Here is a 14846-nt window from a genome sequence, read left to right on the forward strand (position 1 = left end):
CCCTTTTTCAGTCTATATGTGTTGATAGTACTTCTAGTTGTCAACAGCAGCAAAATTTTACTGTAATAAAAATTAAACTAGCATTTTATGGATTTGTAATATAAATGTTAACATTCTGAGCAGTTAACGTACCTAATGGCAGATACCAATTATTTGCTAGGTGTGTTAACTGCTGTAAGGGAACACTGCAAAAATATCAACCACTGTTATATATGTTTGCAAACTTAATAATTTTAAAAGAGAAGCTCAGATATCACTTACCATAGGTAATTCTTTTTATCCATGGGAAAAGCTGTTGTACCGATCACTGTCTTCCATGCTTGTGAATATTTGTACGTGGTTTCAACTTGTCTCTTTCCTCGAGACCTAAAAATATTCTAACTAGAATTGTATATTCTTTAATTGCTTAAAATGTAACATTTTGCTGGGGGCGTCTAGGTTGTGATTGTAATGCATGGAACATATCTCTTGGTGATATAAATTCAGTTGACTTATATAAAGTCAGAGCTTTTCAGCATTTTATGTGAATGTTGAGTGAATATTTCTTTTATCATTTGCTGGTTATTTTTCTGCTGAACAGAGTTCATTGTCTTGGAAGAGTTTTCTTTGGTTGTAAAGAATGAGGTTTAATGCTATTCTACATGGTCTCAGAAATGTTCCTTGCTATCACAGAACAGTTTGATGCTCTCGTTCATTTGGTTTTATACTGTCCTCAATTTTGGGTCTCATATTTATTGTTCCTAAAGAGAGAGGTGAATTCTAAGGTATGTAGTGTGGTAGTGGAATAATGGTCAGGATGTCTTTCAGTTAATATACCTGATGGCACAAGAATTACAGCTAGTGCATAGTGATTCAGGTATTAACTCCTTCCACAGCTTTTTGTTGAGAACGAGAGCTGCTGGTTTTTAACCTTTCTGGGTTCCCTTACCCTGTTTTCAATAGATCTGCACTGGAGGCCTTCTTTGTTTGAGCTTTCACCATGAGGGCAGGAGATTTCATTTCACCTATTCTGTTTTATTCCATATTGTCTCTGCAGTTCTGTCTTCAACAATTTTTCTCTCCTTTTTTGCCATCTGTGTAGCCTTAGGTTCTTGGCACGTGGAGTTCTTACTTCTCCCTTATGGTTTTTCCTACCTTGTCTCTCCTTTTGTGTGTCCCCCCTCTTACCTTCCTTCCTTTCTTCTTTTTCTCTTTCTCTTTCTCTTTCTCTCCTGGTTTTTCGATCTTCCCATCTTGGGGTTTGTAGCTGGCAGTACAAATTTTGCTAAGGACTCTTCTAATAAGACTTCCCTGGGGACTGCACCTTGAGACGGTGGGACGCCTTATGTTTTCCACTGACCAAAAACTATGCTGGTGGGAGTTGTAACTCCTGGTAGGGCCATCAAGCTGGACAAGTGAAAAGATAGGGACCAGACGAATAGCAGTCAACTGGTCCTCCAGGTTGGGGTTGCATGATAGGTCAATAACCTATTTGCATAAAAATATTAAGTGATAGAAACACAACAAAGTAGGCATTCGAACAGAGTTATAGACAGGAGTGAAGAAGCATTTATCGTACTCCAAGCAGTGTCTGACAGCACAGGTTCAGAATTCTAATAATCAGGGAGTCTGGGAGCTCTTAAGTCCTCGACTTTAACCAATTTTGTGGGTATTCTGGTGAATTGTAGGTTATATTCTTCTAGGCTCCTCCTTCTACTCCCCATAGTTTCTGTCTCAGGCATTCCCCTTTCCTTCCTGTATGGCTTCCACCTCTGCCTTAGCAAAACTTGAATATCTTGTAGTGTTCTACCAGAATGGAAATGAAATTATGATGGTAGCATAGCTGCCAATGATATCAGAGTGCTGGCAGCTTTAACTTGCATAATAATTGAAAAATTAAGTAGAAATACTTCCTCTTTGCTTTTTCTTTCAGTATTTTTAGTCATGCAAGTTGGATGTGTCTAAGACAGGCACATAAATCGAGTTCACTTGTGCATATTTCTAGCTAGTCATTTAGATTAGTTTGACACAATTTTTGGTTTGAAGGACGTGTAATTTTTGGGTAAATGTACCTGTTCTTAATCCTTGCAGTCAGTCTTAGCCAATAGATTGCAGTCTGCACACACTTGTCCAGTTATGTATTCTGAATTATTTACAGTGTGCCTTATTCAGTCTGCTCCTGACTTAAATAAAGCTTTTAGGTGTTTCTGAATAAACTATACTAATAAACAGTGTTGTTTTCAAATAAGTAAAAGTTTGTAGGTTGACATTGTCTAAATGAAAGTCTTGGTTGAATGGAATCAGAATAATGCAGCTTATTATTGTTCTCTCTCATTCTTTGTTGTATCTATCCTTCCTAAGAAGTTTAGCAATGATTTTTTTTCCCTTCTAGGGTGATGTATCAGCCGTTGAACACTTACTGAAAAATGGAGCAGACCCCAATGTTAAAGACCATGCTGGATGGACGCCATTGGTGAGTATCAACATTTTTCTGATATTTTCATTTTTGTCTGTTGTCCTTTCCTCCACACTTCCATTTTTTATAGTTTGTTCTTTCCCACCCCTATCTTTATTGTATCCAAAGCATAAAGAAGAAGGGAAGGGAAGGGAAATAGTCTTCCTTATGACAGTGTGAGAATGCTCTTCCTTTAGAATCACCCCACTTCTCCTCAAGTGTCAGTGTTCTCTGTCACTTTTACTATCGTATTTAGGACAATCTTCACCTGTGATTTCTTAAGTGTGGAAAATGATCTCTTTCCAGGTTACTGTGCAAGCACAGTTTCTTGTGCATCTTGTAAACTGTTAATGCCATTAGATCTATAGTTCTCACCATTTTGGGTGCACATTAGACAGTGGAATTTGAACTTTGGTTAGATATATTTTTGTATTCGTGCATGCTTGAATTTCATTAAAAAAAATGATAGATAGTGAGTGCTAATCCTTTTTCATACACTGCCTTTTTCTCCCAAAGAGCATGTTTGACCCTAGTTGATATAAAGGAATGCCTTCCAAATTAGTCTTATTTGTACACCAGGTGGTCTCTGTTCAGTTCCTCTGTGCTCTTTTTCAATGCCATGTTTGAAAAGATAATTACTCATGATGGCCATTGCATTGTCAAAATTAAATAATGTCTCCATAGCATGCTACCAGTCTGAGAGATGCTATGAAAGTGAATGCATTAACTCGTGGTGACAAACCTCCATTTTAAAAAAAAAATTCTGTGCTTTCATTAGAATTTTATGTCTTTCTTTCCTGCGTACTTCTTGTCAACATCACCGGCTAGCACGAGGCTTGTAATCATGGGCACAAGAAGGTGGTGGAGCTATTGCTACAGCACAGGGCACTGGTGAACACTACTGGGTATCAGAATGACTCACCGCTTCATGATGCTGCCAAGAATGGGCATGTGAGCATTGTTGAGCTGTTGCTCTCACATGGAGCTTCCCAGGATGCAGTGTGAGTAAATGTGTAATGTTATTTTGTAATTGACTTCTTTATTTCCGAATTGATGTTACTGGTGAAAGTCCAGGATGTAACACTGAGTAAATTTGATCCAAAGCTCTTGATATAATACATATGTTTTTTGCAGTGGGAGTTTCTTTTTGTGTTCAATTACACAAAACCCTTACCTTCCCCCTTCTAACTTGGATGTTATCTTTTTTGCTTAGGCTTCAGGATTGTCTTAAACTTTTTTTTATGAAGTTTGGAACAAATCACAAAGTTTGAGCTTTTAAAAAAAATAGTTTAAAAAAAAAAACCAAAAACAAACACACACAAAAAACCTTGAGTGCATAATGGAAATTATTACTGATATTTTTAAAAAGTACTTCCATTTTAGGTGAGTTTGCTCCATTGATACGCATGTAGCAAACATCTGGAGTTGTAAAGTGACTGATAACTGACTCAAACACACAATAATTATTCAAGGATTTATCTTTCTGATTGTCATCACATCAGTTGACTGAGATGCTGGGTTGGTTATCTCATGCTACAGTGTCAGTAGCATTGCTATTTGTATCAGCAGCTTCTGTATAAAATCTAGTACCATGTATGTTGTCAGTAAATGGCATGTGCACATTACATGCTTGTAGTATGTAGCCTTGTTCATATCTGACTTGTTTCTGAAGTATGTAGCTCTTTGGCCATAGTGTGAAGTGGGGATAAGGAAACTTTAGTAAATTAGCTAGCTTCAAATGTTATAAACATATTGAAGTCCTGTTACAGAATGGAGGTATTCAATCAGAAAATACTTCTAGCTTACATGAAATGTCTCAGAATATAAAAATAAATCAGAAAAGTAAAAAAGGAATCCTTCCGTTGGCCCGGGCAGCATATTTAAAAATAAAAATAAAAATAGGATAGTACATTTCCTTCTTAAGGTGTCAGCTTTCCAAGGTAAAATGTTCACCAGTTGGGTATTGGTAGCTGCCTGCATGGTTTTTACAACTTTCCTGGGTTTCTGAAAATATTACACAATCAATCAATTTTGGTATAAATCTTTTTAATAGTAGCCAAAAGACTGGAAAAGTTGTACAGTAGAACTTTATTTAAATTGGCAATACTAGAATTTTCAGGTCTGTCTTCTTATTAGCCCACCATTTCTGCTAGATTTGCTATCAGAAACTGAAATGAAGCTGAGAGAACTTTTTTTTTTTTTTTTCAGTTAGCCATACTGGCAAATATATGACTACCTTTGGTCAAAAAGTCTCCCACACATTTCAAGTGAAGAAAACAGATTGAAGTCCAGTTCCATTCAAAATGTGAACTGACGAGACAGAGTTTAATGTGGATATAAGCAGTATTCTAATATTTATTGTAGCAAGAATAATATCTGAAACAGTATGATACGGGGTATCCAAGACCACATCCCCTCCAAAATCAAATATGTTTTAGGAGACTAGCTACAGGTGGTATCAGCATATTGCCGTTAGTGGTAAAGAAAAGGGCTCTGTTTGAATTTTTAAATGGGCAGTGTTAATAATGGGGAGGCACTATGACTTCAGAATTTGCAGGACGTACAAATTCATTTATAGTTTAAGTGGTTTTACAAATGGATACTTAGCAAGAATTTTTAAATGTACCTTGCCAAAGGCTTCTGTAAAGTGAGTGATGTCTGAGAATAATGATAATGCTAGATAATTCTCCTGGAGTAATTTCTATTGTGATTTATTCAAGCTTTATTAAAATTTTCTGGGTACAAATTTAGCATTCTTTGTTTCATCTCTTGCAAATGCACCTGCAAGTGACATGGCAAGTGTTTAGTGTTTTGCCACTTGGTAAGTTGTACAAAAAAGATTTAATTTTCCTGATCTTATATTGTCCTCCTGTGTCTGTTGCTGAGCTGCTCTTGTGTAACACATTACTCACTGTAGTAGTTGCAGAATTACATCAAAGATCTTTTCTTCCCATTTGATAAAAGCAATTTGTCCTCCTACTCCCGTCAATGAAGTTACTCCCATGTTGTAACACAGAGAAGAATGCCACCTCATCTGTGATGTCAGGAGTAGGTCTTCAATGTAGTAGCACATTGTAAGAGGTAGGTATTTGTCATCTGTAAATCCCAGCAACTTTACAAAGGAGGCAAGTAGTATTAGTACTATTTTACAGGTGTGGAAACTGAGGCACGGAAAAAAGCTGACGTTAAAGTGTAAATAAAACTTCTGAGTTGTGGAGATACTTCTCTCATAACGCTTGCTCTTACTCCTCGTGCGACAGTGCCCCACGATGAGACTCCTGCAGTTCCCTGTGCCTCACAGCTCTTCATTCTTCTCTTCACCATCCCTTGCTTCAACTTATTTTCAGTGAAAGCATGACGTAACATGACATCACATAAATTCTGACTCTTCTAATTGCCTTTGTAGCAATGGTTGTGACCAAGCTCGTAGTACAGAGGTTCAAAGCTCCTTATTGATCAAGGCAGGATGGTTCCTTAACACTGAATTGATGATCTCATTGTCTTTCAGGCGATTTATGTACACATCTACCATGGGATTTCTGTCACTATCAGCCAGGTTTTTGAAAGGGTAGAGATTGAGTAGTACTGAGTTTTCAGCAAGGTCTGAAGATTTACTAGCTGCTTAAAAGTCTACTAGGAGGATGCGCAACTTTAAATGGAAGAAGTCTGTTATCTTTTCCTGTACTGCTCAAACTGCTTTGCTGTTTTCTTCATCTCAGTTCATCTGGCTAATATTCCAGTTTTCTACTAATTTTTTTTCATCCCCATCTCCCCAGGCTCTTGAGGAGCTTAAAACTTCCTATTAAAGAGAACCCTCTTTGACATGGGATATAAGTGGTTCTTAATTAGCTGATTAAACCTTTTAGAGCCACATAAAAGCCTGAATAATCACTAGTTTTTCCTGTATCTCTCCTAACCCACTAAATTTTGTCAACATGTTAAATATGTTCAAACCATATTTAGACCCCCTGTATAAATACATTCATCATTAAGGAAAATGTGGCTTTTGCAGTCAAACACTTTTATTTTTACTGCAGAATTATCTAAACCAATATTTTCTTTTTAACAGTGCACCTTAGTAATTTGGGGTGTTCGTGTGTTGTAATAAAATTGATGCCTGAGTTGATTTTGGGTTGTTTCTACTTTTGAGAGCTGGAGCTTGAGACATACCTGCACTAGCTTTGATTGAGCTAGTACAGTAAGAATAGAGTGTAGCTATTGGGGCACAAGTGATTTGTACCTGGCAACTTGGGCAGGCACATATTTGGGGTGGCTAGCTCCTGCCAGTGCTTGTGATACTATGACAACGCTGTTTAACTCACTAGCTTGAACAGAGCTAGTACAGGTATGTCTTCTCCCACTCAAAGTGTAGACATAACCTTAGAGTGCTAGTTTGAAATAGTTCTATATTACACTTTGTAAAAAGTGTACTTTAAAATATAGTAACCTTGTTTAATGCTGCTTTTTAGGTATTTAGTATCTAATTTACTGTAGTGCCTAGAGTTCCCAACTGAGATGAGACTCATTGTATTAAATGCTGTACATATACATGTTAAGACCTGAAATCTTATGCTTTATCTGCCCTGTTTGTTTAGATTGTAAAAGAGGAAGGAAGTCCTTTTATCCCCATTTGACAGATGGATAACCGAGGCAAAGACTTGTATATAGAGAGTCTTCGTGAATTTTTAAAATTTTACTTTTCAAACATCTTTAAACAGACGTCTGATATACTGTATAAGTGAACTTCACATCCAGTAAATCTCATCTCAAAGATACTGTCAGATTTTTGTCTCTATGATTTAAGTATAGGAAATAGCTTTGCTATAAGAGGGAGTGTGCTATAAGAGGGAGTGTGTGTACATATTTTGTAGGATGAGAACACAGGTCAGAATTGTTTTTATTTTCCAGAAGACAAATCCTAGGATTTCAATTTTCCTTGGCAATACTTTTTTGGAAATCTGCAAGATTAAGCAGTTGGGGCATTTTCTTTGCTGTTCAATGTTTTTCTGACTAAGAAAGATGCGAACTGCAAATGGAAAATATTATATGGACCAGTGGACCTATTAATTGCCCGGCTGGTCTAGTTAATTTTTTTAAGTTAATCTCCTGCACATTTATGCTTTCATGTGCTTGTTCTCTTGAGTTCTATCTTTTTTTCCTTGCTTCACAGCAAGCCAAGTGACTTGAAAAATTAGATCTGTGCATTTGCGATTTCACATAAAGGCTTTCACTCAAATGGGCTATCTTGCCAGTTCCTCATGCACAATAAGTTTAGCATTAGTAAAAATTGTCTCATTTCTTTTAGCCTTCATCCAGTGGGCGCAAGTTTGAGTCTGAACAACCCCAGGCAAATGGGAATATTTATTTAGAGGTAGACATGTCTCTAGGCGCAGAGGTGAGCAAGGTATGGGCATATACTGCTCCACCTCATGAGTCTCCCAGATCATATTGTGCCTCAGATACTCCTCAGACACAATTCCTTCCTTGCTTCCCCCTTCCTTGAGTGCTGCTGGAGGTATGTAGCCCTATACCAGCAGCAAATCATCACCCTTCCCACTCCCAACCCAGCTTAGTTAGCACTGGCTGGTTCATTGGGGAGCAGAGCCAAGGCTCCACTCACTCCTCATCCATCTACTTCCAGGGGGAATAAACACTCCTGTTTGGTTGCGTACCCCCAGAGCCAAAGTCTATACAGCCAATGCCATGGTGTAAGAAGAGGGTTCTTACCGTTCACCATGTAGCCCAAGTATGGACATGAATGAGTTACCCACAAGTGATTAGGGTTAAATGGTAAAAATGTAGCATTGGGAACTGATGTTTTTTTCCAAGAAGGTTCGGAAAGCAGGGGAAAAAATGATTTACATTGGCCTGCTGAATAATAAGATGGCTAGATGTGTTAAAATGAGGCGGTTAGAACATGTATTATTTATGTCGGATACACATGTGGATACAAAAATTATAGCATTTGATTGCCTAAATTGGAGACTACAAACCAAAAATCAGCCTTCTCAATGCTTTTGAAGCACTCTTTAATTCTGCATATATATCTGCCTTATCATATATTCTTTCCTTTTCTCTGATTCCTTATTTTCTGACTAGCAGGTTGTCCTCTCCCCTCACTACACTTTGCTGTATCATTAATGTTACCTCATATGCTGGAACTATATCTGTAGGCTTGGCAAAATTTGATGTTGATTTTTTAAAATTTCTATGGATGATATCAGTGTTTATTTTAAAGCACTTTTTTCTCTTGATTTAAAGTTTTCACAGTGTGGGAAATGATGGGGGTCAGACAAAATTATTTAATGACAGTAGATATTGAGATTCAGAAAATGAAAACTCATTACTCTTAAAACACAAATTGTCAGCTCCACATGCCACAGTATGCAAAGTAAATATCCTTAAATCAAACTCAAAGGCGTTCTCAAGCAGCATTTTTCTTCGTTTGCCTATCTGTAAATTTCAATTATCAGTGGAAATTTTTTGTTTTGTTATGTACAGTGAAATCAACATTTAACGATTTTTAAAAAAAATTGAATCCTTCCAAACCTCGGTCTCCATAACAGAGAAATATTCTCAGTCCCTGTTGTGCCCTACCCAGAGGCTGACCACTTGTTTAACGTGAGGCCAATATCAAGCTCCAACTGCGGTTGTCAGCCATGTCACCCTCATCCCTCAATAACAAACATCCTGGAAAAGTTACATGAATATCCCGTTCGACTGACAGCAGCCAATGGACTCCCAATGCCCAAGAGTTTACTAGTATCGCCCCATCAAACTCCAATGCTAAAGGTCATCAACTGCTGTTGAAGAACTCTTTGATTTTGTGGTCCCGCAAATCCAGCACTGAAGGTCCTGAGGGGTCAGCTGCACTATCATATGCAGCCTCACTTTTCATATTGGTTTAAGCATCAGGTTTGAGGTGCCTTCGAGGGTCTCTGTTCTCCAGCACAGTGATCCTTCCAGTATTAAATTTAGGTTCTCTTTAGCGTTGAGTGTTTTCACCATCCGTCAGTACTTAGATAAGTAGCTAATAGACTTTTTGCCTCAAAGGATACATCTGGCTCTTGTATACCTAAATTAGCCTTGAAAAGTCCACTTTCGTTCATTCAAGAAGAGGCATTTATTGGAGCACTTCTGGACTCTGAATTAGCAAGAGCAGTACATCTATCTTACCTAAAAAAGATGGAGCCTCTAACTTCAGGATTCTATCAACAAAGAATAAGAGGCTAAAGTTAAGGTGGAGGAGCCCTTTAGGCTTTAGTTAAGGTGGAGGAGCCCTTTGTTTAAAAGGAGACTCTTCTGTGTACTCTAAACTTGGCATACTTACATGGATCACCTCAAAATGTGGTATGCCTTGGTGAGGGTGATCTAAATTTGGAATTATTTGAGCAAAAGGTCCCCAGTATACAGGCTCTTGCCCTCTCATCCCCAAAAAAGCTTTTCTCAGGGTTGATTTTACATACACCTTTTTCTGTGCACACCCAGGGGTGCCTAAGGGGTTTCAGTCACTCAACACTTACCCCAGTTAGTGCATGGCAACCACTGACCTCTTGAGAAGGCAACACTGAAGATGTTGTTCAACAAAGTGTTAGGTCTGAGCCTAAGGTTTACGCACCAAAAGGATCATACTGCACACATGTAGACAAAGTATACAGGAGGGTTGCTACCCAGCCCATTTTCACATCACCTGGGTAGGTCAAGGGGCTGTGCTGTGGCCATTGAACCATAGTAACACCCAAGCATTATATGTTCAGAACCCACCCTTGGGAGAAATCTGAAAATGAAATGTCTGCATATTGCTGCAATTAGCCTCTGTCAAAGGGTTGGTTTTTGTTTTGAGAGGAAGTGGGCAGGGAAATGTAATCTGAATACAGCAGAAAATTCAGAAATTTCTCAAGGTATATTCAATAAGAAAATAAATTACACATGCAAATACTTGCTGGGGGAAGGGGAGAAGAGTGGAGTGCATAGGATGGGTTGTGGGGCATACATCAAGGGATGGGACACTGGGAGTTGGTGGCAGGGTGAGTAGAAGGTATTAAGGATGTGGGGAGCTGTCAAGCCCCCATTCCCTCCTGTATCTGTGCTAGGGTCATAGAATATCAGGGTTGGAAGGGACCTCAGGAGTTCATCTAGTCCAACTCCCTGCTCAAAGCAGGACCAATCCCCAGACAGATTTTTACCCCAGTTCCCTAAATGCCCCCCTCAAAGATTGAACTTACAACCCTGGGTTTAGCAGGCCAATGCTCAAACCACTGAGCTATCCTTCACCTCACTGAAGTGGGTCTGAGACCCTCTCCTTGCTCCCCATGTGTGTGCCAGGATCTTGGGAGGCCCTGAAGGTAACACAGATTTAAACCAGAGAGTACTAGGAAATACAAAGTTAAGGTACACACCATCCCTGTGTGGAGGGGGGGAACTGTTAGGACTGGAGTGGCCTAGAAAGAAGGTGGACTGAGTGGGCAAAGGGTTTGGAAGAGGAGCCTTGACCAAAGCAGGAGCATAAGGAGTCTATTGGATGGGGGAAGCATAAAAGGTGTGCAGGGCTCCATATACAGCTCGGGCTACAAAAATCAAGGAAGCGGGCAACCCTCCAATAATCTGCCTGAAGTGTATGCAACACCAGGGTGTGCCAGACTTGTTATGTTCTAATAGCTTCTGAAGTGCTACGACTTAATGGGTCAGGAATGGGAGGGTGAGCTGGGAATGGTGGTTGGGGAGCCTGTTTGTTGTGGGAGAGGGGGAGTGGAAAAGGAGAGAGAGAGACACGAGTCTTCGCTCATGTGCTTAGTTACTATATCTGCTGTGTAATGAAACTATCAAATTCTTCATTTCTCTCACTGTCCCTGTTAGCAACTATACATGCAAAACATTTCAAAGCATGACCATTATCCCTACTCTACTATAGCAAAGTCTATAGAGGGGGTATTTACAATTTCACATAACCATGTTGGACCTAGTGAGAGAAAAGTGGACTGGGACTCAGAAAACCTGGGCTCTGTTCCTAACTCTCACTGACCTGCAAGGTGACCTTGGCCTAGTTGCATCACCTCTCAGTGCCTCAGGTTTCCCATCTGTCCATTGAGGATAATGATGTTTCCTTCTTTGGTAAAGTGCTTTGAGATAATTCACTGACACAAACCCCTCATTAATGCAGGTTTAAGGTTGTAATCTGTGCCCTTCCGGAGCGCTGAGTTCAGCAAAACTCAAACTTGTGATAACCAGGTAATGAAGAGTTCAGATATGCGTCCATGCGAACTTACCTGTGCCCTCTTTGAACAATGTCACAGTGCGCTCTGAACATCCGTACTCACACTCTGACTTTGCACTGTACAAGAGCCGCCCACGCCTGCCGTACTTCATTGTAGCCTGCGCCAAAGAAAACACCACATCTGCTAAATTTTACAGCCTCTTCAGCCACTTCACTATTATACACAAGTTGCCACCTAACACGATCCTTTCACTTACCCTTCACTAAATTCACAGACCACACTGATATCCCACCTAACTTCTGACATTTCCCATCCATGGCCAGAAGACCCAGGTCCTGCTGCTGACACAACCTACACAAGGCAATGCTGAAATGAGGCATGCTGGCTCTCTCAAGATACATGTGCACCTTTTTCTTTTGATCTCTCACACGCAAGTCGGGGAGAAGGGCTCACACACCCCTCAGAGAGGCATGGCCTTTAGATCGCCTCATACCACAATCACAACTTTGCTAAACTGCTCCAGCTAATTCCTCCGGTGTTCAGTACGGTTACACCTAACAGAGTGAGTGCAGCTGGAGTGCAAGCAAATAATTCCCAGAAGCTATTGCCAACTCTCGGAGGAGAGAATTAAGATTGCATGGAGATGTACCTTAACTCTGTTTCCTGGTTTTTAGAAGGTTGAGTTTTGCTGAATTCTGTGTTCTGAAAAGGCACAAGATGCCATTGGGCAATCTTAACTCTATTAATTACTTTTTTTTGTCAATGAATATAATTAATGTCAGTCAGCATGGTTTCATGGAAGGTAGCTCTTGTAATCCTGTCCAAAAAAAGACAACGGGTTTGTTTTACAGGTCTAGTTGATGAAGGCAACTGTGTTGATATAGTATACTTGGATTTCTCCTGGGCTTTGACTTGCGACGACATGACTTTTTTTTTTAAGTAGATTATATAGAATTAACAGAACACACGCTAGATGGATTAAAAACTGGATCACAGACAGATCTCAAAATGTAGTTTGAGCAGGGCTGTTTCCAGCAGGGTCCCCAAAGAATCAGTTCTTGGTCCTACTTCGTTAAATATTTTTATTTGTGATCTAGACAATGATATAAAATCTTAGCTGGTGAAGTTTGTAGATAACACAGATTGGTGGGACAGATTACTGTTGTAGAGCAATCTGAATCACGTGGCTAAAAAGTCACAATCCCAACCATGTGTTCAATAGAGTCTAATCAAGGTAATAGATCTGGGAATTAAGAACACAGGTTATCTAAAGCAGTGGTTCTTCCGGGGAGTACATCAGCTCACCTAGATATTTGCCTAGTTTTACAACAAGCTACATAAACAGCACTAGCGAAGTCAGTACAAAGAAAATTTCAAACGACTTGTTTTATATTACTTTATATACTATACACTGACATGTAAGTAGAATATTTATATTTCAATTGATTTATTTTATAATTACATGGTAAAAACGAGAACATAAGCGTTTTTTGGTAATAGTGTGCTGTGATAGTTTTGTATTTTTATGTTTGATTTTGTAAGGAAGTAGTTTTTAATCGAGGTGAAACTTGGGGGTACACAAAACAAATCAGACTCCTGAAGTAGTGTTGAAAGGTTGAGAACCACACATCTACAGGATGAGAGATTGTCTTGGACTGTCTTGGAAAGCGGTAACTTAGAGGGATTTAGGGCTCATTGATCAACTCAATGTGCTTTCTCGGTGCAATGTTGGGGCAAATAGATTTTATGGTAAGAAACCCCACAATACTTTCCTCTGAAGCATCAGATTGATCTAAACTAGAGATGGGACACCGGGCAGGGTGGACCACCTCTGAGGTAATACAGAGACTCCTTTCCAGATGCCTGGCTGGTATATCTTGCTCACATGATTGGGAAAAACCGTGCCGGGGGTGGATAAGGTATAGTTTGCCTATTCAGATCATCTGGGCATATCTCACCTAATTATTTCTTGCTGTTATAGGGGCCACAGGCTTTGGGACATTTAACAAAATCTTCAGCCTATGTTTATTTAATATTTACAGTTGCACTATTAAAATAAAAATATATCTCACAAAATAGTCATGATGTGTAACATGGCCCAGTTGTGCAAACCAGAGGTCTTGCATTTTCTAACATTATTGTACTTTGTTTGATTTTAACATTTATGCCAACATTCCTTATTTTTTGTCATCTTGCAATATCAAGCTTATGCAGCGTATGCACTGGTAAAAGGTGAATTTAAAATGCTCTTTGAAACACAAAATTCCTAATTGTCATAAAACCCCAATTAAATACAATGTGAAGCCTGAAAGAGTGCAAATGAAAACACTGTGTAAAAAGGCATATAGTTGTTCTTTCACTTAATTGCCAAGACCTGAGTTGAAGCCCCCAAGATTCTTTTGCAACAATGAATGATATCACTATCACTATATGAAATTAAAAAAACATACAAACTGATATAAATTTAACGTTTTTAAAAGCTAGTTTCAGCCTTCTGGTGTAAAGAAGATGATTTTAATACACATGCTAATATTTATTTCTCTTTTGGATCTGTTTTAAGGAACCATCTTACAGCAGCTTGATTTAAATATGGCCCTAATTTAAAGAGAAGCCAGTGCCTACCCTGATGATGCATGACAAAGCAGGAACAGCCTGGTGGTATTTAATGGGCTCCAAGGACTGGGCTGAAGTGTGACCAATTATCTTTTAATCTGTAGCATTTGTAATACACCAGCACCCAGCACGTTAGAAATACAGGACAGCTAGGGGCTGGGAATATTGTGAAAATAGGATGTATTAGCAAAAACCCATCCAGAATCTTTGACCAGAGATTCTCTCTGTTAGCAAGTTGTACATACTAAAGAGCAATGAAAAAAGAAGAGGTGCATTTAGGTTAGAATGATCACACAGCTTTGATTTCATTGTTTTTTCTCGGTTAAGGTTAATAATACAAGGATCTTTCTTTTTATGCCGAATCATGTAACTATGCTGAGGTACTTCCACGTATGGACTAAACTTGGGTTTCCTCCTAGATACAGGCTTTACATGGCAACATATGGCTATCTTGAAAAGATAATGCTACAATATGACAGCAGTTTTTTGACCTCTTTAGCTCTGCTTTTTCTATTACTCTTTACCCTGTAACATGGCATAACTGAGTCACTTCATTCTCAGGGCCATGCTTCCCACCATGAGCT

At 39.0% G+C, this 14846-nt stretch overlaps 1 protein-coding gene across 1 annotated transcript in view; it reads left to right on the forward strand.

Moving 5' to 3' along the window:
- Window positions 1-14846, forward strand: part of BARD1 (BRCA1 associated RING domain 1) — a 64845-nt gene that overhangs the window by 31281 nt on the left and 18718 nt on the right. The window contains exons 5-6 of the mRNA XM_032805318.2: window positions 2372-2452; window positions 3263-3435. Coding sequence (XP_032661209.1) covers window positions 2372-2452; window positions 3263-3435 — 254 coding nt within the window. The remainder of the gene's footprint in view (window positions 1-2371; window positions 2453-3262; window positions 3436-14846) is intronic.

The sequence above is a fragment of the Chelonoidis abingdonii genome, chromosome 10 (genome assembly GCF_003597395.2).
Source record: "Chelonoidis abingdonii isolate Lonesome George chromosome 10, CheloAbing_2.0, whole genome shotgun sequence".
Taxonomy (NCBI): domain Eukaryota; kingdom Metazoa; phylum Chordata; order Testudines; family Testudinidae; genus Chelonoidis; species Chelonoidis abingdonii.